Below are 25,958 nucleotides of genomic sequence, written 5' to 3'. Positions count from 1 at the left end.
CCTGCAGGTGCTCACACAAATATCCTCATACCAGATCAAATACTTTAGAAATACAGTAACATTAATTTTGCCACTGTGATAAACTTACTTCCTGGTTCATAGATTGATTTGAAATAAATACTTTTGAAAATGTGCAGTTACCTTGAAGTTGACCATTTTATAAAAAAAAATAGAGAAAATGTAGGTCATGGTTGGGATCATTTTGAATAAGAAGTGAAGGCTGGATGGCCGCCGCCAAGTACATGATGTGTCCTAGATAAGACCGGGAACTGTCCTGTGTCACAACAACTCACCAGCCTTCAGGTCCTCCCGAAGTTTGAATTACAGCCCCACTGAATGGACGGTGCCCAAGGGCCGCAACCGGACACTGCTGCTGACGTTTTCAGTTTATCACATTTGTTTGTTTGTTTCTGTTTCAAGGCTCTGTTACCAAGGCGATAAGATGAATCATCATCATAAGAATCATAATAACTGTCTACCCTGAGGGCTACCACACACAATGCACATCAGAAGAACACTGACCATATTGCTGGACGGCTGGGGCCATATGTTTAACACATCTCCATGGGAGACGGTGGACAAACATGATCTTCGTCCTTTTATTCGGGCAGCTCGACATTCTAACCACACAAGGAATGGTTTGTCCCATTTCTTTTTATAAATTTGAAAACTAAAGTTTTTCTCTGTGACTAAAGGAAGTCAACATTCATTGGTAGATATACCTGGTTAACCACCCGGTTAACAGCCCGCTCTCTGCGGCCACGTCATGATTCCACTGGTCTGATCTGAATCAGCTGTACGTGTTCGCTGCAGATTGCATCACAGGGCAAAGATCTGAGTCCTGTCGTCTTGATAAAAGATCCTTGCCAGAGTGAGAGCCTTGGTCTGGTGGCGCAGATACCTGTAAAACACCTTACCACAGCGGGGTGTTGGACTAGGCTGGTATTGAACCACATCAGGCTGATAGCTTTAATATCCGGGGAAGAGGAAAGCTCAAAGCCGTCAGCAGTAAAAAAAACGTTTTATTTCAGAAACAAGCCGAACAAAACTCCACAGGAAAACACAGACAGCTCACATCAAGCGTACAGCATTTCGGTCTCCCTACACTAATGTTGACCTTTGACCTCCCAGCTCTGACCCTGTTTCCTGGAGGTCGGCAGTAACTCTTTGGCACTGATTACAAAAATATTTGGTATCAACAGGATTGAATATTGAACCTGATTTTTTTTCAGGTTATTTAAAAGGCAAAACAAATTTAAAACAGCGAGTTGCATTACAAGCTTTGTTGTTTGTAACAACAATCTCCTAAATAATACAAATATATCATGGTTAAATAAACAACTAATCCTTTAATAAACAAGAATATACACACCAAACCGCATTAAACCGTTAATTGGCTTCAAAATACGTAAAAACTCAAATTCACCTCCACAACTATGACACTGACGACCGGACAGCATTAAAACAGACCAGCAGGAGGGATGTGGTGACTAGGTGGGACTGAAGGGACGTCCCTTTTTCTCCCCCTAGCGGCGGTTGCTGTTGGCACACAGAAAGTCTTGACAGATTCAGGTCAGACATTAAAACACGAGTGACTGCCAATTGTCAAAAACAGGCACTTGGTGCCATCAGCAAAAAATCTAACAGCTGGATTAAAACTAAAACAATGTTCGGAGCGGCCTGCAGGTCCGCCACACGGCCAGCAGAGGGCGCTCTACTCCGCCGGCGGCGTCTTGTTCTTCTTGTTGAGGGTCTTGCGGAGGCTTTCTGGCATCAGGTACGGCCGCTCTGCACTGCCGTCGTTCCGCTCCAGATCCTCCACTGAGACAACAGAAGAGCAGGATGAGTGGCTCAGACTTAAAGAGTGTTTAACAAAGGCTCTTTCTGATGCAAACATTAAAAGCTCACACATTTTAACTACCTTTTAAAAGCATTAAGGGGAACTATAAAGAGATGTTACCTTGATTTGGATCCAAACTACATTTTTGTTAAATTACACAATAATAACAATAACTGAATGAGTGATTTGCTATTGACATGGGTATCTTTAATGAAAAACAGTACCGATTACTGTACTACGAACACAGTCGACGACGACGACACAATCAAAAGGCGGAGCTTCAGCATCGCTAGCCAACGTATATCAGACAGAACACGACTAAACTCGACGGGTTTAGGAGGAACGTCTTCACTTTCCAGCGCTTATTTGAAGTGTTCATAAGATACAAAACCACTATGGCTGAGAACTCGTGCTTAGAAAACATAGTAAAGTAGCTGCGCAGTGGGATTAATACAACCAGAGTATTGTATCAGAGTGTAAACAGGACGGAGACGTTAAACAGGCACGTCAGGGTTCAGGCTCCTATTGGTCGAAGGCACTGGAACTTAAACCACGCAGATCAACACTACAGTGATTAACTGATTATTTCTGCACTCATCGTCTCGTAGTCGATCAATTAGCTGATCTTGCAATTCAAAAATAACACATTTTTCAGCGGCTACAAACAACTAGCAGCAAAACCAAGACCACCAGAAGGTTTCCATGGTGACCTTGTGTTAGCCCCCCTAGCCAGAGTAATCCGCCATTCACCAATCACCAATCAAAAACATGTCCTCGTTAGAACACCCAAACAGGAAGTGATGTCATCTGCCCCACGCCTCGTCTTCCATCTAAAGCGCCGGGACACGCCCTATCGCACCCCCCCCCCCGTGTGTTAGATCTGAGGTTCGCTGGGCGGGGGGTCCCGCTCCTCCTCCACCCCCTGGCTCTCTGGCGGCTCCTTGTCCTCCCACAGGATGTCGTGGAGCGTGGAGGACATGAGGTACGGCCGCTCCGCTGAGCCGTCGTTACGCTCCAGGTCCTCGCCTGGGGGGCCGCATGTGTGTGTGTGTGTGTGTGTGTGTGTGTGTGTGTGTGTGTGTGTGTGTGTGTGTGTGTGTGTGTGTGTGTGTGTGTGTGTGTGTGTGTGTGAGTGTATGTGTATGTTTGTGTGTGCGTGCGTGTGTTAGGGGGTCACAGCAGGAGGTTATTGGGTCAAAACACCGGGAAAGACAAGGATGGGAGAGCAGACCAGGAAGAAGATGAGGAGAATGGAAGGAAGGGAAGGCGGAAAGGAGACAAAAAGAGAAAGAAAGTCAGGCAAGCACCCACAGACTGTTAAACACCAGATAGCACGTAAGGACACCGTTAGCACTTAGCATCCAGTAGCACGTTAGCATCCCAGTAGCACATAAGGACACCAAAAGCACTTTAGCATTCCAGTAGCAAATTAGCATACCATTAGCATGAAGGTTGAGTAGTTTATAAAAAAGGTTGAGTAATTTGTAAAAGGTTGTGTCATTGATAAAAGGTTGTGTAGTTTATAAAAGAGTCTGTTGCAGTCAGCATGCGATTGAGAACAGCAGCCCAGCAGAAGTGAAGCTCTAGAGGAGGTCAGAAGTAGAGGTTTGAGGCCCTGAGGTCGTTGGTTCAAAGCCTCCTGCACCGCTGGTGCGGCTCGGTAGGGGGCCGTCATGATAATGTACATAGAGAGGTGACAGGGGGCAAGGGGTCCGACTCCACAATGTCCGCATTCTACCTCCTCACCAGAGGTCTAAGCCCTCCCTCTCTTAAAGGCCTCGATACAAACGGGTTCTCCAGTGTCCTGGAGCTGAGCAGAGAGATGGGAGCCACTCACAGAAGCAGAGGAAGAGGGTGTCCACACACATGGCGTACACGCTGAAGAACCCGTGGGCAATGAGGTAGGAGCCCACGACCACCGTCTGCAGGGACACCAGAGACAGGAACAGGTGAGACACAGGTAATACACACAGGTGCACTGTCCAGGGGTGCACCGTATAGGTAATACACACAGGTGCACTGTCCAGGGGTGCACCGTACAGGTAATACACACAGGTGCACTGTCCAGGTGAGACACACAGGAACCACAGGTGAGACAGACAGGTGAGACGCACAGGTGAGACACACAGGTAAACAAGGTGAACCACAGGGGCAAACGGGTGAAACCCGGCAACGAGACGCAGAGGGGCCCCAGCGGTGGTCGTACCAGGATGGGCACCCAGTAGTAGTGCAGATGGGGCGCGGTGTCCTCAAACGCCTTCACACGTCCGGAGAAGAAGAAGAAGGCGAAGATCCCTGAGGAGGAAGCAGAGGAATGTTCAGGAAGGTATGGACTCATCCCCAGTGGAGGGGCGATACCGTAGACGTGAACATAAACTAAATAAGAGTATACGTGCGTGGGATGTTGTCTGAGAGGGAGGTCTCCTGAACTCACCCACTATCCCCACGATGAGCAGCTTGCCCAGGAACAGCAGGAAGTCCGTCACTTTGTCCAGAACAGCGACCCTGGAACATGATCGCATCAGAGTTCAGACAAAGACTTCAGAACTAGACCCCTGATCACCAGAGCATGATGGACCCCCCACACACCTGATCATGTTCCTCATCAGCAGGAAGAAGGCGTCTTTGGCTGAAGTGCAGAAGTTTTTACCGTAGATCGCCACCTAGGGGACAGAGGTAGGCATTACACACACACCATGACATTCACCATGTCACAACCTGGCCAGCTAGGGGACAGAGGTAGGCATTACACACGTGTACACCTTAGCCACGTGTGTTGTATTGTTAGGTAAAGACGCCGGTTGAAGATGACAATCTCATGTATGTGTGTGTGTGTGTGTGTTGTATCGTTAACTAAAGAGTGGTGGATGGCTGTGCGGCCCCACCACATACGCACCATGATGTAGGCGTTCCTGTTGAGGAACTTGATGAACTTCTCCAGACACCAGAAGCAGCACTTGAGGCAGCAGAGGAGGAACCGGGTGCACTTGTTGTGCGCTCCTGGGAGAGAAGAAACAGCCACTTAGAGACACTCACAGACACGGGCGGCCATTAGCAGAAACCTTCTTCATGCACACGACTTGCTGCTCTCTGACCACGCCAAACCAACTCTGAGAGAGCCGAGCTCAACGTGAAGATGGATATCATATGAATAATTTAACTGAATTAAAAAATATATACAACCTCTGAGATAAAAATCTTTGTCCGTAGAACAAAGAGGATTGTGGACTACTGAATTAGGAGGAGCTTTAATCCATAGTATTATAGCTTGCTCCTTCACATAGAATCTTTAATCCAGAGTAGTCTAGACCACACCCCCCCAGATGTGGTCTGCTATGCTGGCTCTAAGAGAGAACAATGTAAATGTGTAGGTTTCTAGAGGGAAATGAGACCTTTGAGTTTGTGGTCGATGTACTCCAGCAGGACTCTGATGATCTGAACGATGGAGAGGATCAGGGAGCCGAATGCCAGAGTACCTGTGTGATACCTGACAGACAGACAGACAGACAGACAGACAGACAGACAGACAGACAGACAGACAGACAAGAGCAAGAGCAAGAGAGAGACCAAGAGTAAGAGAAAGGCTTGTACGATCCTGCATAATGCAATAATGGAAGTTTATTTTAACAAAACACGTGTTTTCTCCTTATTAAACCAGTGGTAGTCCAGTGGTCTTCAGACAGACCGCCCCACCACCATGCCTACCTGAGGGGGCGGTCCTACCTGAGGAAGGGTGCGGTCCTAAGGAGGTGGTCCCACCTGAGGGGGCGGTCCTACCTGAAGGAGGGGGTAGTCCTACCTGAGGGAGGGGGTGGTCCTACCTGAGGGGGCGGTCCTACCTGAGGGAGGGGGTGGTCCTACATGAGGGGGTGGTCCTACCTGAGGGGGTGGTCCTACCTGAGGGAGCGGGTGGTCCTACCTGAGGGAGAGGGCGGTGCTACCTGAGGGGGGGGGGGGGGGGGGGGGGGGGGGAGTCCTAAGGAGGTGGTCCCAACTAAGGGGGCGGTCCTACCTGAGGGGGCGGTCCTACCTGAGGGGGCGGTCCTACCTGAGGGGGCGGTCCTACCTGAGGGAGCGGCCCAGCGCGGCGAACACGGGGAAGGCGGGCATGTCGTCGGGCTTGACGAAGGCCCAGTAGTAGGAGGAGAAGGCCCCGGCCAGTGTCATCTGGCCCAGCGCCGTCACGAAGTTGGCGCACCAGAAGAAGAGGAAGACGTTGTAGAACTGCAGGCCGATCAGGTACTTGTGGTACGCCGTCTCCCCGCCGTAGAACGCAAACAGACACTCAGAGTCCCGGCAGTCTGCCTTCATGGCGCTGGTGGAGAAGTTCTGGTGGAGAAGACAAAGGGTCAGTACCAGGAGGTGGACCTTCTGGACCTTCTGGTGGACCACGGGGGTCAATCAATATTATCACATGTGTAAATGCATTCTAAGGTTCAGTAGTGGATGAGGATTGAAAGCCTGCTCATAATTAAGTTACTTAAAATGGTTCTTAGAAGAGCTAAAAATAACATAATTATATTGCGACCCTACGCTTGCAATATAACTTTTATTATATACAACTATACAATATATGATGTATATAATACATAATTGTATTTAATGCATTATAATACTTCATAATGTATACAATACAATAACTCACGGCGGGTTCACAGTTCTTCCTGGAGTGCATGCAGTCGGTCTCGTTGAACACCTTGTAGATCGGCTCATTGGAGGTGGACAGGAAACTGGTTAGTTAAGGAACTAACGGAGGCGCTACTGACACATGCGCAGTGGTGTGTCAGTATGTGTGTCAGTATGAAGGTGGTGGAGGTCTGGTCGTTAACACTTGAACAACGTGTGTAATGTTGGGAAGCAGCATTCTGTATGACCTGACCTCTGATTCTACTGTGCTACATTCACCATGGTTACAAGAGAAGGGTTACATTGAAAAATGTTCCTTAAAATAAGAAACCTGTCCTACAACCAGCCTGAAACTTAACCGTAAACCTTGAACTAAACACAACCATTGTAATCAGACCACCAGGTCCTATTTGAGGCCACGCCCCAGGGGGTGAGGAGGCGTGGTCCAGGTGATGAGGAGCAGGGGGCTGGGAGGAGGATACACGGCGGTCACGGCCCAGTAGGCGATCACCATGGCCAGCAGGAGGAAGGTGAACAGGGGGTAGAAGAGGGATGACATCACGTAACCGATGGCTCTGTGGAGGGAAAAACGGTCAGACACAGACTGTCAAGGACTTTTTTTAAGTGTTTGGTGCTAGTCCAGTCTCAAGGCTTCTGGGTGCTAGTCCAGTCTCAAGGCTGCTGGGTGCTAGTCCAGTCTCAAGGCTTCTGGGTGCTAGTCCAGTCTCAAGGCTGCTGGGTGCTAGTCCAGTCTCAAGGCTGCTGGGTGCTAGTCCAGTCTCAAGGCTGCTGGGTGCTAGTCCAGTCTCAAGGCTGCTGGGTGCTAGTCCAGTCTCAAGGCTGCTGGGTGCTAGTCCAGTCTCAAGGCTGCTGGGTGCTAGTCCAGTCTCAAGGCTGCTGGGTGCTAGTCCAGTCTCAAGGCTGCTGGGTGCTAGTCCAGTCTCAAGGCTTCTGGGTGCTAGTCCAGTCTCAAGGCTGCTGGGTGCTAGTCCAGTCTCAAGGCTGCTGGGTGCTAGTCCAGTCTCAAGGCTTCTGGGTGCTAGTCCAGTCTCAAGGCTGCTGGGTGCTAGTCCAGTCTCAAGGCTTCTGGGTGCTAGTCCAGTCTCAAGGCTTCTGGGTGCTAGTCCAGTCTCAAGGCTGCTGGGTGCTAGTCTAGTGGGAGTTTACAAACAAAGACCCAGCCATCGTAACGGATAATGCTGCGGATATGGTCCGTGCTGTGGAATTGATGGCGCTGTTGCGCTGTTTCGCGCACACAGTCAATTTAGCCTCACAGGCAGCTCTCAAAGTTCCAGCTGTTGCGCGCTTGCTTGGCCGAGTGAGGTGCATTGCTTCATTTTTTCATTGTATTTCATCATACTGATTGTTGGTTTACTTTTACTTATTAATTAATTAATGGCTGTTTGTCTCTTTTGGTCGTTTATCTTCTGATACACACTAGGACTTTGACTCCGAACTTCGTTATTCAAATATAATTAGAATATTTAAAAAATATATAAAATTCGAACGAATATTAGGCAGCCCTTAATATTCAAAACTTTTATTGGCATTATTTTTCGTAGACCGACTCATTTCACAGATTCCTGTGAGACCAGGTTGCCTTAATTACATCTGTCCCATATTTAAGGCGAAAACTAAATGTCAACGGAAAAAAGCGGTGGTTGCAAAAAGTATTTTGATCGCTTATTACTTATAATGGTTTATTCATTTCCTAGTATAATTTCCTTAATTTAGAAGACAGTTTTGTTAATTTTTGAATTGCAAAATAAATAAAAAAAATTTTGACCAACTTTTTTATGAGATAGAGAGACCGCCTTAAAGATGAAAAGATAATTTGAACCCTTCGCCGGCAATTTAGCCTACTATCGAGTTCACTCGCCGTGTGCCTAATGCTTTACAACATTTCCACCCTCTCCATCAATCAACATATTTTTAGGCTTCAGTGAACTATGCTATTGCTTTTATAAATGAATAAACAGTTAAAGTTAAGCGCGGCGTGATGCGGAACTCTCCAAGCTGATTGGACGTCATAGCAGTTATGTATATGCCCATTATACAACAGTTAGGAACCAATCAGATCGCTTGATTGAAACCACCCGTTTTATAATAATACATATTCAAATATATTCAAATATTAATAAACAAACAAACTTTGAATGATTTTTGGGCAAAAGTCAAAGCCCTAATACTCACTGTATTTACTAGTGTGTATCCCAACCACTGTAGTTGATTGCACAAAAGCTTTGTGAGACAATCACAGCAAAGTGTTTGTTTTCCTCAGGTATTAGTGATGTTTACATTAGGTATGTTTGTAGCACTAGCCACGTTTTTTATTTACACTGGCTGCCTGGTTAAAATGTTAAGTTGTTTATAATACACTGAACATATGTATACATGGTTCATATATGGGATTTGTTAACCTATTCAAGGTTGTTCTCTCTATCCCAGGGTGCTGCTCAGATCTGTTCAGATTTTGTCATGTCCTTTCACTACATTCCCTGTTGTAGTTACAGTACTTACTTGACTTCCGTACAGATACAAATAAGATATAATGTAAGCCTGACAGGCTGTTGGTCAGTAACATTAATGTTACTGCTTTGGGGTCAATTCTTAATGTAAACCTTAACATTTTTAATAATGCACCAGGTTAGAGGGTTCCTTGTACAATTTACAGCATTAGTTCTATGAGAATCAATTTCATATTCAAGCAAAATTGGTATTGTAACTGAAATATCCATAACCAAATTGATATTGAATCGAATTGAAAAATCAGTGGCGATACCCAGCCCTAAAGACAAGTCTCGAGTCTTTATAGTAAAACAGGACACAGATAATTGGAAGTGGAATGAGATACATTTGCAATAAGTTTCTAGAACACTTATCCCAAAGATGGTAGTAATGAAATATAGGGATGCAATCTTCTCAATATAGAAGAAGAAATCAAAAACATAACCAGTCGAACAAACTCAGATTCAAAGAGACACACTGAGTGGATAAATGCTGCGTCTCCTGCTCTAAAGACATCATCTGTAGTGTTAGCCATTAGCTCCTCAGAGCAGTGTGAGCTGCACTGGGGAGGCACCATCCGACCGCCTGGGATCGATGCCCCATTAAGAGGCTCTAGCTCTCTGAGGTCTGACCTGCTGGCTTCCTTGATCATAGCGATGGCGATCAGGATCCTCTTCCTGAGGAAGATGAGGATGAGGATGATGACCACCTCCACGATGGCCAGGATGATCACTGGAGGGAGAGAGAGAGAGACAGTGAGAGAGACAGAGAGCAAGAGAGCGAGAGACAGAGAGCAAGAGAGAGAGAAAGACCGAGACAGATGGCCGCAAGCTGTCAGAGTGTTTCTCGTCTGTGTGTGTCTGTTTCTGTGTCTGTGTCTGTCTGTCTACTCACTGAAGGCCAGCCATGTCTGTCTGACTTGCAGGTACACGGTGATGTCTGTCTGGAAGCCCAGGTCCTGCAGGGTGACATTAGCGCCCGGCTCCCCCTTCAGAGCTGCGTACTCCATGTAGCAGTGGAAGATACCTGCAGCCGCCACCAGGGGGCAAACAAACGTTGGGTTCAACTTCAACTTCAAAGCACTTTATTTGACCCCAAGGGGCAATTTAAAAGGGCGCATTACAGCACAATAAACCAACATACACATTTCACAGACACACTGCACATCATCATTCAACACATAGTAGTAGTTTTAAAGTTTTAAAAGTTTTTATAGGGTTATACGGGGACCACAAGTTTAGTTAGTTTGAAAGGCGTTTGCACAGGGAGCAACTGGTGCTTACCATAGCCGATGACCAGGATGACCAGGACGATCATCACCCAGACCATAATACCCGCCAGGAAGCGCAGCAGGACGATGAAGAGGAGGCTGGTGAGCATGGCGATTACCAGACCACTGGGAAAGACCAGGACCAGTACAGTCATTACCCATTGGAGATCAGTAACCATTCACCACAAGAACCATTAACTACTAGAGCCTTTCAACAGTAGCCATTAACCACTAGAACCATTAACCAGTAGAGCCTTTCAACAGTAGCCATTAACCACTAGAACCATTAACCAGTAGAGCCTTTCAACAGTAGCCATTAACCACTAGAACCATTAACCAGTAGAGCCTTTCAACAGTAGCCATTAACCACTAGAACCATTAACCAGTAGAGCCTTTCAACAGTAGCCATTAACCACTAGAACCATTAACCAGTAGAGCCTTTCAACAGTAGCCATTAACCACTAGAACCATTAACCAGTAGAGCCTTTCAACAGTAGCCATTAACCACTAGAACCATTAACCAGTAGAGCCTTTCCACAGTAGCCATTAACCAGAAGTAACCAGAATGAGGACCAGAGGGAAGCCTTACAGCAGGATCCAGTACCAGGAGTGGGTGTAGTCCTCAAACACCTTCATGACCACCTGGCGGGCCTCCATCACCACCGTGGCATTCCTGAGGGGAGTGACAGGGTGAATCTGAGTGACAGGGTGAATCTGAGTGACAGGGTGAATCTGAGTGACAGGGTGAATCTGAGTGACAGGGTGACTGAGTGACAGGGTGACTGAGTGACAGGGTGCTGAGCCAGACTGGTTCTGCAGCTCCCTGCTGACTCCCTGCTGTTTATGAACTCATTCTGACACGCCGCTGATGGACAGACTGCACTCCCCACCAGAGTCACAGTGACCAGAATCACAGTGGTGGGAGGAACATCATGAGACTGAGGTCATTTAAGACTGAACTGTCAGCAGGGTTTTCCCAGCATGTATTTGTAGATAATAAGTATAGTAATTGTGAACTTGGGGTTCGACCCTCAAGGTGAGTCTCTAGTCCGGGTCTGTGTGGTGGTCCTGGATCATGTGGTGGGGGTCCTGGACCGTGTGGTAGTGGTCTACGTACTTGACCCCGTCCACCAGGTCCTTGGCCTCCCTGATGGTCCCCGTCCCGTCATCGAACTTGGAGCTGTTCCCCACCGTGATGGAGCCCTCCTTACTGGCCAGGGCGGGGAAACACCGCCGGGTGACTGGACACACACACACACACACACACACACACACACACACACACACACACACACACACACACACACACACACACACACACACACACACACACACACACACACACACACACACACACACACACACACACACACACACACACACACACGCTATATTGTGAGCTGATGGAGTGCTGAACAAAGGCTCCAGCTGTGTGTGTGAAGCTCTGTGGCAGTACGGTGTAGTACATGATGAGTGAACGACTACAGAGCAGGATGTCGGACGACAGTAAATGCAGTGAACTCCAGCTGCTGGGACATGGGGGGCATGTGCGTGAAGGGGTGTCACTCACAGGACTTGCTGGGGGTCAACATGGCCGGGCAGAGACCTCCCTTCAGAATCTCAGGAACACTCTGGAACAGACACAGACCATCTCACCATCCAACACGTTTAAGCCCATTTAACCAGCTTCAGCGTTCTACATTGTTGTGTAACATGAGGGCGAACATCTCCTAGCTCAAGGTTACTGGGCTCACAGCCCAATAATCAACGTCTACATGCAGTCTCCTGGTGGCATCCTACAGCGAGATGCACCAACCTTGACCTGCTCCTGATGATCTGTATCTGACTCACTGCGAGCCGTTGACCTGGATGTGCGTGTGTTTAAGGAAGCCAAACAACGTATCAGTCCAGGGTCCTGACTCACCATCTGGTTGGTGACCCCCTCCTTGCAGAACTGCTTGTAGTACTCGAACTCAGAGGGGATGAGGCGCGCCTTCACCAGTGTCATGAACTTGTCAGGACACTTCGCCACACACATCTATATATAAAACACAGAACTACAGTTAGGGGACGGCATTAGCTCAGGAGGTAGAGCGGGTTGGGTGGTAACCGCTGGTTCGATCCCCGGCTCCTCCTAGCTGAGCGTCGTGGTGTCCCTGAGCAAGACGCCTCACCCTAATTGCTCCTGACGAGCTGGCTGTAGTCCTGCGTGGTTGACTCCGCATGAATGGGTGAATGTCTGTCAACACTGGATAACTTAGATAACTTGGATAAAAGTGCTATATAAATGAGGACCATTTACCATTTACAGTTATAAACACACATCTACAGTCACAAAACACACGACTACAGTCACAAACATGAGACTGTGAGAGACTGAGGAGGAGTTGAGTCCAGACCTGCGTCGTGGGACACTGGAACTCCAGCAGCACCATGGGACTGGCACACTTCATGATGTTGAAGTAGAACAGCATAGGCTTCTTCCTGGGGAGGGAGAGACACGTCAAGGGTCCATCTCCATGACAACCAGAAGGACGCTTCACGTCAAGGGTCCATCTCCATGACAACCAGAGGGATGGCTCATTACTGATACTCACTCCAGAGGGGTGCCCGCGTGCCCACAGAACTGCCCCCTGCTGTCCGTGGGGTAGATCACCTTCCTGGGGTCGCCCTGGGACCAAGCTGTAACACACACACACACATTTTAACTTCTTTATTTATGTCTGCAATTCATAATAAATGTCCATAAGGACATAAATGTTACAGATACAAAACATTGCTCAGGCATGATCCAGCAATGTGGGTCTGATGACAGTTCAAACAGCAGATCTTTATGGATACACACAACACCTTCTCTACCGCATGATAAGGCTTGTTTGTGCACTGTTTTGATGGTCGACAGTAAACACATTATCAAGATCATTTTCTGAAGCAATATGCATCTGTTTGCATCAACGGCAGCAATTACGACGGGTGTGCGGGCTGAATTAAAGGTAGTTTGGTGGAATTCTCACTGCTCCCATCTCAGCATGAACGCCATGATGGGGACACACACACACACACACACACACACACACACACACACACACACACACACACACACACACACACACACACACACACACACACACACACACACACACACACACACACACACACACACAGTAGCTATCTTGTTGTATCTTTACAAGCAGCAATATATTGTTGTTTCTTACTTTTGACAAATTAACTTATTGTAAGTCACTTGTACGTAATGTAAATGTAATGTACATTTGAACAATGGCTCCTCTGGCCTGAGAACAGTCCTACTATGTAACAGCAAGAAATACTGGGAGGAGACCGCACACTGCCCTGGTCAGAAACCACAAACTCCACGATGAGTGGCAGATTTACGCCCTGGTCCCGGTTTCATTATGATGTAATAGATGTAAAAGAAGAAATTCATTTGCGTGGGTGGATGAGGTTTTGAGAAGGGGATTTTAATAAGTGCATTGCTACACATCCGGTCGTAACAGAGTGGATCCCAAACTTTCCAAGACACATTTGTATAGTTCACTACTGGTGGCCAAGCTTGTGTTGGCCAATCACCAGTCACGGACCCCCGCCTCCAGCCACATGATTGGTCGATACAAATATGAAGCAGAAGACAGCATGAAGCTCTGTTCCGTTCCCAGATTTGAGTCTAAACATCAGACTGGAATCTAGTCTACTAGTAATCTTGTAATCAAGTTTGACTTGTGAGATTAATGAACCCACAGAGCAGAGGGCCGGCCATGTCCTCAGTAAGTGGTTAACCTTGTTGAGTCAATACATCAGAGAGCACTAGCTGCTCAGCAGTTTGGGAGAGCCGGTCCCGTATTGATATGGGTTCATGGCTCAGCACAGACCAGAGAGGAATGATAAGGAAATGATAAGGAATATGGACATGATGACCAAGCAAGAATACGGTCATGTTAGTCAACCAGAATGTTAACCTCATCACTTCTCAGAACGAGCTAGAGCCAGCATCCATCCTGTATCACAAGTTATAGAGTTCAACTCAACTCTATCCTAACTTGTTCACCTAGACTCTGCATAGCCACCCCCCCCCCCCCCCCCCTTACCCCCACACCCCTCTTTCGCACTTACTGTATGTTGTATGTCCTGGCACTTAATGTATGCACTTATTGTATGTTGTACGTCCTGGCACTTAATGTATACACTTATTGTATGTTGTATGTCCTGGCACTTAAAAATAGTACTTAGCATTGTGTAGCATCTTATCCTAGCTATCTCTGTTGTATACAGGAAACAAGTTAACCTAGTGATTGTTAGTGCTTGGCACTTGGTTCTATGAACATCCTTACTGTAACGACAGCAATATATTGTTGTTTCTCCTTCTTCTGGCGAATGTTCTTATTGTTAGTCGCTCTGGATAAAAGCGTTGGCTAAATTCCCTGAATGTAAATGTAAACGTAATCTATGTACATCTCTTCATTACGAGGCCATCTCCCAGGGATTCACAGCCCGTTAGACATCATGCTGGAAGTGTAAAGCAGTGTGGAAAGAAGTCCGTGTAGCCTGAGCACATCCGTGGCAGACCGGGCCTCCTTACCCAGGATCCCCACTGCCACGTAGGCCAGGATGGCCACGATGAAGAGGACGCAGCAGGCGATGTCAGTGCAGCCCCTGGAGCGGGGAGGGACAGGACAGAGGACTCAGAACACGGTACACATGACAAGACTAAAGAGGTACCTGACCCGTATGGTGCAGACATTCAACATCAGACATTAAGGCTGTACATAACAGCGTTTATCAAACCCGTAATGTATGGACCACGATACAAACAATGACACGGTGCAGCCAGGGAAGATGGAATGGTTCAAATGAGGTCAACTATTCAGGATGTCTTACGAAGATTGGTTCACTGGAGATCCAGCTTCATGTATGAGTCAGTTCAGGACATTTATTGCCACTACACACTTGAAGAGCGATGGAGAGGAGGAGGCTGGACGGCTGTGTTTGTGTATCTGAGACCCAGAGACAAAGGGCCTCACAGGGGTTAGTGATGCTGATAGACAGAACAAAGGAACTGGGCGGGATATATATAGAGAAACACATTTGTCAGGAGGAAGTGAGATCAGGTGAGAGTGGGCAGGGCCAAACTATTGGAAGTAAGCGGAGGCTGAAATAGTAACTGGCTCTACTCTACATCAGCGTGTGTTGGAGCGAGGAGGATGGAGGAGGATAGAGGGAGAAGAAAAGAAACGACAGGAACAGCACTATTAGGGACAGTGGGGGACAGAGCTGGGTGCGGACTCACCTGCTGTGGATCGGGCCTTTGAAGGTGGGGTCATACTTGCGGGGCTCACCTGCAGACAGGAGGTAAACGTAAATGGACTGCATTTCTAACCAGTGGCCACTCAAAGCACTTGCCTCACATTCACCCATTCGTGCACACATTCACACACCGACGGCGGTGTCCGTCATGCAAGGCAACAGCCAGCTCGTCAGGAGCAGTTAGGGTATGGTGTCTCGCTCAGGGACACCTCAACACACTCAGCTAGTAGGAGCCGGGGATCAAACTAGCAAGTTCCAGTTACCAGCCAACCTGCTCTACCCCCTGAGCCACATGCCACCCTAAAAAGATGTGGTTTGATAAGATGACGTCATATGCTGCATCATCACACTCGGGGTTAAAAACAGAAAGCAGACCAAGTGCAACGAGACAACCAAACAACAACAACAAAAGGCACAGAGTTAGCGTGGGGTCAGAGGTTAAAGAAACGCACCTATCAGATGACACAAACCCCCCTCTCACCCCCTCTGCCCTGGGCTGGACACACCCACAGACAAATTCCTTCCTATTGACTGAAGAGGTCAAAGGATTGCTCATAATCTATATTTAAATGCTTATGGCTGATGAACTGAGTCTAAGGGGTCTGGTCCTGTCTGCCTCTGGTGTCCACAGGCTCCACCAATAGGAAACAAGTATATGGCCACCAACATAAACAATACCAACACACACACCACACCCACACACCCAGTTGGTCTGTATTGTAGTGACATGAGTGTCAAGTTTCACTTTCAAAGGAGAACGAGAAAACTACAGGAACGTTTTCTGCCATATTTAAACTCTGTTGGTCATGTGGTTTAATGCTCTGTAAACAACCCAGCTGGTTCTGTTACCAATGCACTGGTTCTGTTACCACCGCACTGGTTCTGTAAACCACTAGACTGGTTCTGTTACCACTGCTTTGTAAACCACCCCACTGGTTGTGTAGCCACTGCACTGTAGACCACCCACTGGTTCACAGGGGAGGATAAATAGGCCAAACAATGTGGGTGTGACCCCACCTCTCTGGTCCCTCCCTTTCCTGTTTTGAATATAGTTCGAATAAAGTTCCCCGGTATAGAGAGAGTCCCCGTGCCTCAGGTCAGCATTGGGAGTCTAAATGAGGACTGGTTTCCTGTCCCCCCTGATAAGATGCTTCTGTCTGAGGCTGATAAGAGTAGCATAGAGAGACCGTGGTAGAGGTTATGTCAGGTCTGCAGGAGAGCTGCCTCGTACTGTGAGAACCTCCAGACCTCAGCTTCAGGTCGGGAGTGAGGTTGGAGGAGGTCAGGTATGGTCGACAGTACTGGCACAATGATAACCCATTAGTACCAGAGCCATGGATCTGATTGCAGGTAAGGAACATTGAGGCATAATCCAAGCTAAACCACGCAGGTCCAAATGAATATATTCGTTAAGGCACTCAATCATCATTCTGTCTTTATCCCCACAGCCGCTCCTCTGCTGAGCAGCTCATTAATAATTTAATGATTGTAGTCCTGTTGACACCACAGCATGTTAACTTACAGAACTACAAATCCCCTGGACCCTGTGTGAGTGAGTGCTCTGTGATGAGCTGTTGAGACCAACACTGAACATTGCTCAGCTAGTAGAGAGGTCTTCTTAACCAGCTAACCTCAGCCTGAACATCCAACCTGAGCCCAACTAGCCTACCCCAGTTTAACTAACCGCCCATAGAGCAGCACATGGCTCCGTTGTCATGCATCTTATAAAATCAAAGACTTTCCCATCTGAACACAGAGTAGTTAGTTAGCTGTGTAGCACGACCAACTCAGGAACACCCATGGCAGCTCTCGAACACACATGTACACAGATGCCCGTATCAGTGGGTTACACACACACACACACACACACACACACACACACACACACACACACACACACACACACACACACACACACACACACACACACACACACACACACACACACACACACACACACTAGGAAGAGCTCACTCCGTGGAGCTTACTAACGCAAACGCAAATTAGAACATGCCAATCATTCACGTGAAACCACCCACCACTATGTCAGCCCACACTCAAGAACAACCACACTCTGCATAGTTACCGTTCTTCCCATAGAACTCCTCTTCGGGCATGGCTGTGCTTCTAGTAGCCGGTCCGATTCAACTAAACTAAATGCAGTGAGACAACTCCCTTCCCTGCCCTGCTCTCTGGGTCTGTGCTGGGCGAGCGAGGCGTGTTCCTGTGTGGAGAGCGAGTCGCAGGTAGCCTGGGAGGGAGAAACTTGTTCAACCTGTCCCTGCTGAGCTGAGGACAACGCTCCACCCACCACTCGACCCCGCCTGCTGTCTCTCTCTCTCTCTCGCTCTCTCTCTCGCTCGTCCCCCTCCCCCTGGGTGTATCTGTGTCTCTCTGCCTCCCCAGGTGTGCTCCTCTGCTCCTGGTCAGGGTGTAGCTTACAGCAGCAGGTAGACTGAGCCGCCGTGGAGCGACACAGAGCTGTTTGTTTGTTCTGCCACGCCCCCGGCTCCTCCTGTTCCCTACTTTGTTTGCTGGAGATGGCGATTGAGAGAGGGAGGGAGGGAGAGAGAGAGATAGCAGAGAGAGAGGGAGCAGATTTTGGATATTGCCAAATACCAAGGCGAGTGCTCAGCAGATTAGAACCATGTGTTGAGGAGGAAACAACCACAGGGCAAATTGTGGTTTCAGTTGTATTTCCAGTGAAACGTGTTTGTAGATAAGTGGGAGGAGCTTTGGGCAGGGGGCGGGGCCTAATTAGCCCTGATTGGATACAGGTTTGCTGGATGGAATCAGCTGGGAGTTGACAGATTAGAGAGCACTGGAAGAGTAGGCGTCGTTTAAAACCAGATCACTCTCAGTATAATAATCAACGTTCAAAAAATAGCATAATCTTGAAGAATTTAGGCCATGTGTATTCATTCCTTTATATGATTGCATCTATAGATCAATACGTGAATCAGTGACTGAGGTACTGAGTGTGTTTGCGTGGGAAAGCTTTTCTGCCATCTGGCGGCCAAACGGCGGTACTCATACAGTCTACTAAATACGAGGCTAGGCGCTGCCGTTTAATTGGCGGTTACATACAGACAGAGCTCACACGAATACATTCTGCCTCAACGGAACGCATTAACTCGAATTAATGTAATGTATTCAATAACTCTCACTCTCACTCTCTCTCCCTCACTCTCATTCTCTCCCTCCCTCACTCTCATTCTCTCCCTCATACTCTGATAATTTTAAGTTTCATGAGTTTAATGTCCAAACACACTGGATTCCCATGTGAGACATCAACACAACTTTTCGTTTTATCCATATAGCATTTTATATTATTTTGTTATATGTATATTTAGGTATTTATTTGTCTATTTTTCATGTGCTGCAGCCTAATGAGTTTCCATTGCGGGACAATAAAATATGAAACTGAACTGAAGTGTTGTGAGAGCTTCAGCCCAGACGCTGGCAGAGGCAGAGGAATACACTGAGGCTGACGGGACTTTCCATTCCCCCGGTTCTCCTGTTCCACTGTAGTTTAATGAGCAGAATGCCACAGAGCCAACATAGCTGCAGATGTTCCACCCACAGAGAACCGACAAATGAGAGGAGACGCAGGCTGTTACTGCTCTACGGGTTTAACGTTACATTCTGCCCCACAACAGCATGTTCAGCGTCACAACGGGGCTGCCCTGAGCTGCAGGGGTAGAATGGTAAACGGACTGCATTTATACAGCGCTTTTCTAACCAGTGGCCACTCAAAGCGCTTTCCAATATTGCCTCACATTCACCCATTCATACACACATTCACACACTGACGGCGGTGTCAGCCACGCAAGGCGACAGCCAACCTGTCAGGAGCAGTCAGGGTGAGGTGTCTTGCTCTTTCTGGTTTCCAACCAACCCGCTACCTCCTAAGTCACATGGCGCCCAAGTAGAAAGATTCAAAGAAAGGTTGCGATGACCTAGTTAGACCTAGTTTTAGTCTTCACAGAACAGCAACAGATCCCAGTCTAGTTTCAGAGTCTCTGCAGGTCTGTGAAACATCTTTAATCCTGTAGACACAACAGCTGGAGACAGCTGCACTCACAGCAGCAGCTGTATTCAGGGGCTCCACAGACCGGTCTAAACCAACCTTGGGGGGCCCCACCTTCTCTGGCCCCAGCCTGAGTAGGTCGGAGAGAGCTGCATCGCGCCACACTTAGTGCTAGTAGTAATTTGTGTGTGGCTTTTACCACACAACCTTTTACCGTTTTTCAATTATTTATTTGAATCCGAAATGCACCGTCAAAGATATGCCAGCTCCTAAGTCAGCACTCTGCTTCGTCTGCATATCAGACGACAGCCTCAAAGGTGGAAACACAGATAAACCCTTCCACTCTGAATGGCTCTCTGAATGAATATGAAACACAAACCTGGTCTTCTCCAGGCCTTGTGCTGAGCCATCGGGCCACTGAACCCTCTCTAGCGGACGCAGAGACGGTCAGTCCATGGCGCAGTGTAGCGTGTGCGTTGTGAGCAGCCCACTAGTTCTTCAAGTTAAGGGTAAGTGATGATGCATTAATCTAAGATCTTACCACAGAGATGATCTGTAGAGCTGCACACACAACAGACGCCTCCCAAGAGTCTGCACACAGTCACCCCTCTTTTACACTCTTATTGTATGTTGTACGTCCTGGCACTTAAAAACAGAACTTAGCATTGTGTAGCATCTTATCCTAGTTATCTTTGTTGTATACAGGGAATGGGTTAACCTAGCGACTGCTTGGCACTTGGTTCTATGAACATCCTTACTGTGCCGACAGAGATAGATTGTTGTCTCTCACAAATTGACTTATTGTAAGTTGGTTTTGGTAAAAGCGTTTGCTAAACGCCCTAAATGTAAATGCAAATGCATCACAGTTTAGCTGCTGTCCCAGCCAAACAAACCATCACACAAGCTCCTGTGGGGTGGATACTATTTGAAGACATGTTTGCTTTGTACAATCTTAAAAATGTGCTGATACCTTGGGACGTTGTGGATAAAGAGTCTGTCACTATCACTTTCTTGGTAAAATGCTGAAACATCGCAAACATTGAGTGGTGAGTCACTGAGGGCCACTGTGGGTGCGGCCGGTGAGAAAGGATGCATCTTGCATAACGCCTCCAGGAATAGAGACACCATTCTCCCCCAGGGAGATCCCAGATCTGGCACTGGTTTGGTTTCCCATCGCTGGCCGCGCCCCCTGCCCTCCTCGGAGGTCCCCATCGGGCCGTCCTGCCGTGAGGTGCCTGGAGACCGGATGGAACAGACAGTGTTGTGTTCCTCCAGTGCAGCACCCACGTCATTAGCATGGTGAGTGGGGGCGGGATGTAACCCCGGTAGTCCTTTCAACTGTACCCCTTAGTGACATCACCAGTGGGAGTGTCCAGACGTATGGATGATTTGCCGTCTGCACTGTATCCAGCCCCGATGATACATGTGTCATGACCCTGATGATGTCATGTAACCAGACCAGATGGTCCAATAGCAAAGCACCGTCTAAGCCCTGGAGAGATCCCACTGTCACCTCCTCCCTTGTTCCTCCAAGGGACCCCAACTCTGTACCAAAGACAGGAGGAGGCACAGCTTCGTGAGGGTCTCCTAGCAACGGTTCCCGAGGTGACAGACCGATCTCCGGACGGTGGGACACAGAAGAGACTCCGCCCCCCTGCTGGGCTCTCAGCCCCCCACCCTCCCCCCTCCCCCCACAGAGGTTTCTGCTCTATAGTCGGTTCTCCTCCCCATGTTCTCAATTGACCCGCTGTGGGTCAAGGGGTCCGGGACCATCCCCATGGAGACCCTGTTTTGCCTGGCGCTGAACACCCTCTATCAGTGTTTCTCCACTGTCTGCCTGCACCCAGACCCACGGGTCATGTGGCTGCTGCAGAACACAGCCGTGAAAGTAGCACATGTCTGTGAACTAGCAGAACATATTGCTTACTGTTCTTCTACACACCACTCATTGTGGGCCCCTCTGTATGCCACTTGTTATGGGGCGGTATGGCTCGTAGTTTTCAGACGGAGAGTACTTTTGGTAACGGTTCAGCACTGGTCTGTTGTTGATGCTGAGTTTAGACAACAACAACAGGGACTCTGAAGGAGGCTGACATTTCCTGGCGTAAAAACAGAAAGGAGAAGGGACATTTCTCTTGCCGCGTAAGAGAGGGAGGCCACCTCAACACAATGGGCTTGTTATGCTTTCCAGGGAGAAAGCGTGGGCTATTTCCTGTTGAGGTGGCGCTGGCTTGCATGTGGTCGCCGGGCTTCCATTAACAGAGGACAGTTAACGTGTAATCTAATATGTGATAAAACTACAATTTCAAGAAGAACAGACAGATTCAAACTCACAGTCTCTGTGAACACAGAGGTCTGCTGCTCCCAGCACTATGCCAGCATTAGGAGACATGTCATGCCTCCACCATTAACCCAATCACAGAGTCTGGTCACCACAGTGACCAGTGCATCATGGGAAGGGCGAGACACCAGGGGCTGTGTCAATAATTGAGGTGGGCATGTGTTTTGGTGGTGGGCATATCTCGGCTGTAGGGTGTGTCTGGGGGTGGAGGTTGAGTTTGCAGCCTGTGAGATGCAGACTTCTCTGCACTAGAGATAGCGACTTGTGCTAGCCACGCTGTTTATGCTTCTGTCTGTATGAATATTGATATGTAATTCTGATTAGCAGATATGAGGACAAACCACAATCTCAGACCCAGACAGTTTTAGTGTCAATCGCCTTTCTTCAACTTCCATTCATAATTTACGATTCAACAAGGATTCATGTTGAACCTGACCTTGTCCTGCAGACTGTAGCCATGCTGCATGTAGATCAGCTCATTAAGATGATCACATGAATCTGCATGTAGACCAGCTCACTAACATAACATGATTCTGCATATAGACCAGCTTATTAACATAACATGATTCTGCATTTAGACCAGCTTGATAACATAACATGATTCAGCATATAAACCATCTTATTAACATAACACAATTCTGCATATAAACCAGCTTATTAACATAACATGATTCTGCATATAAACCAGCTTATTAACATAACATGATTCTGCACATAGAACAGCTTGTTTAGATGATCACATGATTCTGCATGAAGAACAACTCGTTAACATGAACACATGAATCTTCTGGGGTGGAAGTCGACCAGACCCAACTGGCCTAATCCAGTCTAAGGGGCCACCGAGGGTCTTACTGGGTGGTCACCAGCACTGGCACTGGTTTGGTTACAGCCAGTGTGGGGTGAGCATTCTGGCCCAAACTGGCAGCCAAGCTTCAACCAAGTGGGAGGCAGTAGAGGCACACACACCAACACACACACACACACACACACACACACACACACACACACACACACACACACACTCAAACTATCGTTAACATTATTAGAGGTAGTTGTAGTAGTAGTAGTAGTAGTAGTAGTAGTAGTATGTGGTTGTAAACATACTTTTGTGAACATCAGATTTTGAAGTACAGTACAGATACTACATGCTCAAATGTTCCACGGTAAGTCATAAAGTAAATCTTGAAGTTCTAAAATGCAGAAACTAAAACAAACACATCAATTATGCCAAAACTAGACGCAGACATGAAAGAGAGCTTGGAGGGAGTCTTCTCTCCTAAATAGGACCCGTAATCATCCCCTGGCTACAGGCAGGGCAGCACAGGCATGGTTGGCTTCTCGTCCTCTCATTGAGGTTTCCTGTTATGTATATATATATACTGCCCTGAAATTACTGCAAGATGTGGAACCTTACCAGAGAACTGAGAGACTGCCCATGTGGAAGGTCATGTCCACGTGAAAAAAGGCTCTTGAGTGAGCTCCCACCTCTGGACTGTGTCAGTGAAGGAACAGATGGTTTGTCCTGTCGGTCGTCTCTACTGTTTAATGCTTAATGCTGCACCTGCACTCTGTCTATATCCTGGCTGTCTGATGTGGGCAGCAAAGTGGAATGAGTTCTGAGGGGAATGGAGATAGCATTTTACCACCAGGGATTGATGTGTGTTGATCATCCATGAAAAGCCATCTCAGAATCTACTCTATAAACCCTGTGGTGATATCAGACGAGGAGAGCCTGCCCAGCTGTATGATGGACGGATCAGCCCACAGGACAGTACAGTGGTAGGCTGGTGGTCCAATAGAGGCTCTTTAAGGCCTTTTGATTTGGGAGCTGTTAACTAATGATCCACTGCAAGATGGATCTATATCCTTTGATGCTACAGGCATCAAAGGATCAACAGGATTTTCCCTATAAAGGTTATGACCATTCGTTGTTTCTCTGAAGATGATTGATAAAAAGCTGTGGTGTCTCTTGCATCGATGCTGTCAAGAAGTTCTGTTTTTCTGTTTTAAGATTTTTTTAAGCACACAAAGCCTAGATAAAGTCACAAAGCGATCTAAGTGACAGGATGTAATGACAGTGTTTGAGATGTACTGCTGCTCTCTGTTCTCCGCTAGCTACTGCCTACTACTACTGCATCTCAGAAGTATGTTTCCTGCAAATCCATCATGCAATGCAACTACTGTCTGATAATCGTACAGTAGCTGAACAGAGCTGTGCTTTGGGGATTGGTAGGGCTTTAAGTGAGCTGTAATAAGCATCAGTTAGAAATCACTAGACGAGCAGAGAGGAGGTTGGCGTGCGCAGCAGAAAACGCCACATTAAAGTTTCATTACAGCAGCCTGTTTGCAGGGCTAAGAGTGCAGACTCACAACAACCAGGCCGTCTAATGAGATTTGCCACTCCCTGCTCAATATACACAGGCACAATATTCTCATTATGAACCCACAGATATATTATATCAATCAAGATATAGACCTGGTGTTTCCTTCAGTACAACACAACAAAACACCTCACTGAATATGTTGTTTTAGCACCACATCACTAGATGCTGTGGATATGTTTACAATGAGATTTGCCACTGCCTGCTAAATATACACAAGCACAATATTGTCATTATGAACCCACAGATATATGATGTCATCAAGATATGGTCCTACTGTTTTCTTGAGTAAAACACAACAAAACACCCCACTAAATACGTTGTGGTAGCACTACATTACTGTTGAAATGAGTTTGAGTGCTGAAAGACTGAAACAACTGGGTGGATTATGAGCCAATGCACGACAGTCCCTGTCCCGTGTCAACAACAGATAACAAGCCCTCCATATTCACTTAAATTAAATTCAGAGCAGGGGGAAAGGCCACAGTTGCTGAGTTGAGACACAAAGGCTTTATGTGTCAAGTATTCGGTAATTGCTCGCATGCTCATGGCAGCGAGCAAATGGTCCTGTCCATCATGCCAGTCTGAGGAATGTAGCGGCGCCCGGACGCGCACTGGACGGGACGTTGTCCCAGTCCATACACTAACTGGACGGGACAATGTCCCAGTCCCACACTCACTGGGCGGGACGTTGTCCCAGTCCATACACAGTGTGTACAGACTGGGACGTTGTCAGAGTCCACACACACTCACTGGACAGAACAATATCCAAGTCCATACACTCACTGGACGGGACGTTGTCCTAGTCCATACTGGAACCAGCGTCCCGGAACTGCGTTCCTACGCCCTAGGATGAATCCCATTGATAAAAAATGTATAACGTAATAACAGTAATGTAATAACAGACATTATACTGACATCTGTGTCAGACAATAACGGACTTTACACTGACATGTGTGTCGGTAATAACAGACTTTATACTGACATGTGTCACTCACTAACGGTTCACTTATGTCTAGATTTAAGAATGTGTTCCATGATAACAGACCAAAATCAGTACACTCGCCACTTCAGCACTGTTTAGCAAAACCTTGGTAGTAAAGTAAGTATTAATAGAGTTAGCAAGGTCTAACGGAGGACTATTTAAAGACACGCTTCATTGTTTACCATATTGAGGTTTCTCCTCCTCCGGCTCCATGATTCCCAGGCGCTCTTCTGTTCAGATAAAAGACTAAATGAAGACTATCTCATAGTTCCCGGACCTGAGAGGTGGTCGTGAGGGTCTGTCCACTGAGAGGTGGTCGTGAGGGTCTGTTCACTGTGACCTGGTCTAGCTCCGCTCCTCATCTGAACTTTACTGAGAACGATCTCGGAGAAATTCCTCGGTGAGAGGAACAGCCAATGAGAACACGAGAAACGTAGATTGGCCGCCACGTTAACCAATCCAAGACCGGGGCGGGTTGCAGCGTTTACTGGGCAATTAGGTTATCTGTAATTACTAGATAATTTGTAATTACAGCTTTGATATAAAAAAGTGAGGATACATTTCGATAGGTATAAAAGAAAATCGGATACTCGGACAATATGAATACAACATTTCGTTTTTTTTGTTAAATGGGAGCCGTTTCTAGTCAAACAAAACT

The 25,958-nt window shown here is 47.4% G+C and overlaps 1 protein-coding gene across 3 annotated transcripts; it reads right to left on the bottom strand.

The window, feature by feature from the left end:
* Positions 1-1,004: 1,004 nt before the first annotated feature.
* On the bottom strand, positions 1,005-25,654 carry LOC311378745 (choline transporter-like protein 2). 3 transcript variants are annotated; one of them, XM_084488266.1, is made up of 22 exons: positions 25,483-25,654; positions 15,547-15,595; positions 14,839-14,912; positions 12,842-12,926; positions 12,644-12,728; positions 12,169-12,282; positions 11,815-11,875; positions 11,362-11,485; positions 10,834-10,917; positions 10,258-10,370; positions 9,869-10,000; positions 9,607-9,706; positions 6,949-7,041; positions 6,486-6,570; positions 5,907-6,169; positions 5,233-5,327; positions 4,737-4,840; positions 4,430-4,503; positions 4,275-4,345; positions 4,047-4,135; positions 3,678-3,762; positions 1,005-1,821 (listed from the first exon to the last, which is right to left on the bottom strand). In XM_084488266.1, exons 1-22 carry the CDS (start codon positions 25,511-25,513, stop codon positions 1,715-1,717), a joined length of 2,118 nt encoding a protein of 705 aa, XP_084344392.1. In that variant the 5' UTR covers positions 25,514-25,654; the 3' UTR covers positions 1,005-1,714. The 3 variants fall into 3 exon arrangements, with proteins under 3 accessions (XP_084344392.1, XP_084344390.1, XP_084344391.1); XM_084488264.1 differs by lacking the exon at positions 1,005-1,821 and adding an exon at positions 1,833-2,866; XM_084488265.1 differs by lacking the exons at positions 1,005-1,821; positions 25,483-25,654 and adding exons at positions 1,833-2,866; positions 17,650-18,058.
* Positions 25,655-25,958: the final 304 nt, after the last annotated feature.

Source organism: Micromesistius poutassou, assembly GCF_964030765.1.
Source record: "Micromesistius poutassou genome assembly, chromosome: 1".
Taxonomy (NCBI): Eukaryota; Metazoa; Chordata; class Actinopteri; order Gadiformes; family Gadidae; genus Micromesistius; species Micromesistius poutassou.
The sequence above is the reverse complement of the archived record's forward strand: the minus strand, read 5'-3'. Positions and strand labels throughout refer to the sequence as shown.

Coding starts and splice junctions, on each gene's coding strand:
- LOC311378745 (XM_084488264.1), bottom strand. CDS start 25,513: ATGGAGCCGGAGGAGGAGAAACCTCAATATG. Junction 10,371..10,833: donor TCCTGGTACTGGATCCTGCT/GTAAGGCTTCCC, acceptor GGTCTTTCCCAG/TGGTCTGGTAATCGCCATGC. Junction 7,042..9,606: donor ATGATCAAGGAAGCCAGCAG/GTCAGACCTCAG, acceptor TTCCCTCCACAG/AGCCATCGGTTACGTGATGT.